This window comes from Triticum aestivum, chromosome 3B (assembly GCF_018294505.1).
Source record: "Triticum aestivum cultivar Chinese Spring chromosome 3B, IWGSC CS RefSeq v2.1, whole genome shotgun sequence".
Classification (NCBI taxonomy): domain Eukaryota; kingdom Viridiplantae; phylum Streptophyta; class Magnoliopsida; order Poales; family Poaceae; genus Triticum; species Triticum aestivum.
In genome coordinates, this window is record NC_057801.1 from 477,803,466 (window position 1) to 477,808,761 (window position 5,296).

At 45.5% G+C, this 5,296-nt stretch overlaps 1 protein-coding gene across 1 annotated transcript; it reads left to right on the forward strand.

The window, feature by feature from the left end:
* Positions 1-657: 657 nt before the first annotated feature.
* LOC123070463 (protein PLASTID TRANSCRIPTIONALLY ACTIVE 16, chloroplastic) lies at positions 658-4,149 on the forward strand. Its single transcript, XM_044493694.1, has 4 exons — positions 658-1,627; positions 1,723-1,791; positions 2,993-3,051; positions 3,531-4,149. The coding sequence occupies exons 1-4, from the start codon at positions 758-760 to the stop codon at positions 4,027-4,029; spliced, it is 1,497 nt and encodes a 498-aa protein (XP_044349629.1). The 5' UTR covers positions 658-757; the 3' UTR covers positions 4,030-4,149.
* The last annotated feature ends 1,147 nt before the right edge of the window (positions 4,150-5,296 follow it).

Below are 5,296 nucleotides of genomic sequence, written 5' to 3' on the forward strand. Positions count from 1 at the left end.
TTAGATAAAATTAAGATTTTTAATTGTACAATTTTAAACAAAAGTTTCTAAGTTTCATAATTTTCTTCCTCGGTTCTTGATTTTATCTATTTTTTCTTTTTTTTCCCTTTAGTGAAACTCTGGCAGACACGACGACAATTACATTATGTTTACACTATCACAACAACAATCATTAGAGAGGAAAGTAACTTTTTTGGCGGGGTGAGTAACCATATTTGTGACTTTTTAAGATATGGAGTGCACTAGATTTTTTTTTTCAAGTTTTTTTTACTTTCGTTTGTCTGTCGATATAGATATAGAATTTGTCACAGTTGAGCAGAAAAATGAGCGCTTTGTCAAAGTTGACTAAAAGAAGGTGCGCGTGGAGCAAGTTGGTGAAATGAATAAGATCGAACAATTCTTGCTAAATTTGAATCCACACCAAAAGTTTTTCCCGTTGCAACGCATGGGCATCTGTGCTAGTTATATATAAACCTGGTTGCTTAAAAAAAATATACTTATAAACCTGGTAAGGAAAAACATGCGATGTTCGCCGTGGGTCCAAGGACATGGACGTGGGGCGTGCTGACGGCCAGCGATTTCCCGCGAAGGAGATAAACGGTGGCCTACATGGCCTCCCCCGATAGGCTCCTTGTCCACCTCCCCAATCCAGACATGCCATCCCACGCGCGCGCAACCCATCGTCACCTCTTCCTCATCTCACGGCGCCTATGCCCACCACCTGTTCGACCTCCTGACGCCAGCCTGTCAGCCCGCCATGCCGCCCGCGCTCACCTCCAACCCCCCTTCCTTCCGGCCCTTATCCTCACCTCTCCGCCGCCGCGCCCCGTCCTTCCTCTGCCGCGTCGGCGCCGGCAAGCCTGGGGCGGATGAGGAGGCCAAGAAGAACCCCTTCTTTGTCGACTTCAGCAGCAAGTTTGAGGACGCCAAGTCACTGATACCGGCCTTCCCATCGCCGGGAACAGGGTCCCTGTTTGCCGGAGGGAGGGGAAAGAAGGACCTACAGACGGTGTTCGTGGCGGGCGCCACGGGGCAGACGGGTGTCCGCATTGCACAGACACTGCTGCGGCAAGGCTTCGCCGTGCGCGCCGGGGTTCCGGACCTCGCGTCGGCACAGGAGTTGGCTCGGCTTGCCGTCGCGTACAGACTCATATCCCCCGCGGAGGCACGCCGGCTCAACGCGGTGGAGTCGGATTTTGATGACACTGAGGCGATCGCCAAGTCCATCGGCCCAGCGGCCAAGGTGGTGATCACGGTCGGCCCGGTCGAGAAGGGATTAGAGGGCGGGCCGGTCACTACCGAGGATGCGCTCCGGGTAGTGCAGGCTGCGGACCTCGCCGGCGTGGCACATGTTGTGGTGGTCTACGACGAGGGCGCCGGTGGCGTCAATGGGGCTTCCACGAACAGTGTGCTTAATGGGTTCACGTCTTTTTTCTCGAACCTCTTCTCCCGCGTGCAGACTCTGCCGCTAAGTGATTTTTTGGCCAAGGTGGTAGAGACCGATGTCAATTACACGCTAGTCAAGGCGTCACTCACTGAAGACTACGACCCTGAGAGCTCGTATGGGCTGGTCCTGGCCAAAGAGGGTTCGTCCAGCACTACGACTTCCTCCACTGACACTGGCAAGGTAGTTTAAAGCTGTGATAGTGCAATGCAGTTCACATGAAGCTTTGTGCCGTTGCTTTCTCTTAATCATATGCATTGCTTTGTGTGTTTTGGTAGGTGTCCAAGTTGCAGATTGCTTCCCTTGTGGCTGATGTTTTCTCCAACATTGAGATCGCAGAGAACAAGGTAATGAAACTTCACACACAAAGGCATACCTTATTTAGTTTTTGATAGGCACTTCAATCCAGGGTTCTGTCGGAGTTCCATGAGGAGCTCTATCTATCCTAGCACCATCGCATGGGGTTTTCATGCTTAACTAGAATCCGATTGCTTACATTGACTGTTTGGTTATCAAATTTCATGAAAGACGTTATTAATCGAAACATGGAAAATGTGCACACACAAAAATCACGCAATATATTGTACTGCTTGCATTACCTTGCAGTACAATCTTGCACCGCATCCCAGTTTTGCACTGTTGTTGTAATTTCACAATCATTTGTACTGCCTGCATAGTTTGGGCAGTACAAATGGTGCACTGCTTTTGAGTTTTTGTCTGATGAGGCACAATGCATCATTCCGAGGCAGAACAAATAGTGAAGCGAAGGCAATTCAAAAATAATGTGGAATAATTACTCTGCCACTATATACTGCATGGTGGCGCAATTCTAACGAGAGTGCAAAATTCTTATTTTGCGTTTCAGTTAGAACAACGGCTTCGAGACCAACGAACCACCCCCTTTGCTTAAATCGACAGTAAATTTTGCATTGCATGTCTGTAGAAGTGTGATGAACAAACTATGAACATGTTCACTTTATCGTTTAAAACAGAAGTGTATATCATAATAAAACCATGCATGCAATAAAAATGAGCGGACCACCAAGTAGTTTTACTACGCTGTGGCAACACTGAATACTACTACATGAGATTCGAAACGGAAGCTTTACACGGATCTAGCTCTTCTATCCATCTGGCTATGCACATTTTTTACGTTAAAGGACATCAAAATATAGCATCAAAGGGATACAGTCATAATAAGCATACACCCAGCTTCTACTTAATTAAATTTGGCTATGCACATGCTTGTTTATTTAGGAAAAGTGTAAGATTTTGCTAAACTAAATTCCTAATAGTGAAGACATCGTGTCGAAATTTTCAGTCCTAATTCCTACTTGTTTCTGACCAGGCCTTGTTTATTTAGTTGGATGACCAGGCCTTGTTGGTTGCGAATGTGCTTTTCTTGAAAACTTATATGACCAAGTTTGTGTATACCATTAGATGCTATGTATGATGACAGAAAAGACACCCTATAATTCAAATTTAGTTTTACGTATGGGTCCTTATTTACTCAACTTTAGTTTTCCCAATGATATTTCTCGTTTCCAGGTTGTGGAAGTTTCAACTAGCTCCTTGGGAACATCCAAGCCCACAGTGGAGGCACTAACGTGAGTAGGCTAACCAAAATTTCTCCGCCATATTGTTTCTTGAATCCTTTGATATTGATAGCCTTTTTATGTGGCACTTTAATAAGAGAACCGTGCTAATACTGTACTATCTCCACCGGGATTTATACATCTCTCTCGGATTTGGAGCCTAAATTTGACCACAAATTTAACTAACAAAAGATAGTTATGTGCCACAACAAGTTTCCAGTGAAGTGATGTATGTTCTGAGTCATATAACTCATTATTTATTAGTGAAAATTTTGGATCAAAGTTAGACTCAGAATTCTGGGGGGGGGGGGGGGGGGGGACTTATAAACCCTGATGGAGGAAGTAATAAAGAGAGTATCTTCAATAGTAGTATTACTACATCATTAGCCATGATCTTCAGTGTTCATTTGGCAACCGTGTGACTTTCTAAACGCATGGAATTCAATTCTTTCTGTTGCTACTTCAAAAACTATTCTTATCTCCCTCTTCAGAGCTATTCCTGAGGACATTAGAAGAAAAGAGTACCAAGAAGCTGCTGCAAATGCGAGGGCACAGGAGGAAGCCCTGGCCTCCCAGCGAGCCGCTGATGCAGAAGAACCCACCAGTAAGCTCAAAACGGAAGCGAAGGATACGACCTCAGAAGAGGCAGGCGCAAGCACGGTGAACGAGGCGCAGGCCTCGCTGGAGAACCTTCTAACCAGAGCCAAGGGGCTCAAGCTTAACACTGACTTCTCCTGGGACAAGTTCAGCACACAGCTTGCAGCCGTAGGAGCGACCGCGCGGAGCTCGGACGAGGAGGAACCAAGGGCCCAGATCGCCACGGTGAGAGGCCAGGCCAAGGCCAAGAAGCTGGCACCGCAGAGGGCCGTCGTGAAGCCGGTGGCACAGAAGGTGAAGCAGGCAACAATGCAGCCGGCTCCCAAGAAGGAGGTGAGGCCCGTGTTTGGGGGCCTCTTCAAGCAAGAGACTATCTTTGTGGACGAGGACTGAGCATCGCAGCAACTTCTTCTTCTTTTTGTGAAGGCCCTGATGTATCCTTGAAATATATATAAATATAAATTAAAGAGTAACGGTCGAATCCAATATTCTGCAGTAGCCGTGCACCCTGTCCGAGACTTGTCATGCCTTCGTTTTGTTGGGCCCGCTTTGCAGAAATTATTCGCTTATACGGAGTAGGTTTGAAATTAGAGCTAAGTCAATCAGCTCTAACGTTTGGTTTGTGGAGTTTGGCTGATTCAGCACCAAACCTTGTGGTGTATATATATATATATATATATATATATATATCTCAATAAAGCTTCACTCCACTGTTTTTTTATGGACACTGCACTGGTTCTTGTGTGTGTGCGAGACACAAATCAAGAGTGAGAAAAGGGTTTATCGTTGGGAGTGGCCACATGACAAGATTCAGGGAAGACTAGCAAGATGCTCATGCGTTGCACGGAACATCAAATGTGGGAGAAAAGGATGAACGAGGGAAGGCCTTATATACAAATCTGAAGAGGGGTGTGGGTATCTTTTTGCAAAATTGACATTGTTTCCTTCCTATCCGTCAGATATAAATCGGACAACCTATATTGCAGGATGGCAGGCACACCATCATCACCAACTCTGTTTTTTATAGGAGTAGAGATACATGGTTAGGAGACACACCGCTAGCCACACAATATCCATCGCTTTACAATATTATACATCGTAAGGAAGTTTTCATTAGTACAATATTAGGGTCGGTTCCGTTAAACATCCAGTCCCGAAGGTCCCAAGTTGGGGACAGATGGCTAAATCTTGTGCGCAGATTGATGGAGGTTAACGTTTCTGATGAGCCTGATGCACTTCACTGGAAACTTTGGTGTCTGGAGTTTTCACAATGAAGTCCATGTATCTAGATTTATTAGACTCTAGTCCAATCCCGAAATCGCTTCATATTTGGAAGATTAAAGGGCCTTTAAAAATAAAAATTTGTATGTGGTTTGTGCACAAGGAAGTGATTCCGACTAAGGCTAACTTGGCAAAACGCGGATGGGAGGGTAGTAAATGATGTTGCTTTTATCACCAAGATGAAACTATCAAACACCTTTTTCTCAAATGCCCACTAGCCAAGCTTTTATGGTGTATGGTACATGTGGCCTTTAACGCCAGTCCTCCGAATAGTATTACCACGTTATTTCGGATGTGGTTAGACGGAGTAGAGTCTCAAATTGTGGCACATATTCAAGTCGGGGTGTGTGCGCATTACTTTGGGCTATGTGAAACTGTC

Excerpts from the sequence above, each read along its gene's own strand:
- LOC123070463 (XM_044493694.1), top strand. The coding sequence starts at position 758 with ATGCCGCCCGCGCTCACCTCCAACCCCCCTTCCTTCCGGCCCTTATCC. Across the intron at positions 1,792-2,992 it reads TTGAGATCGCAGAGAACAAG|GTTGTGGAAGTTTCAACTAG; the intron begins GTAATGAAACTT and ends TCTCGTTTCCAG. Across the intron at positions 3,052-3,530 it reads CCCACAGTGGAGGCACTAAC|AGCTATTCCTGAGGACATTA; the intron begins GTGAGTAGGCTA and ends CTCCCTCTTCAG.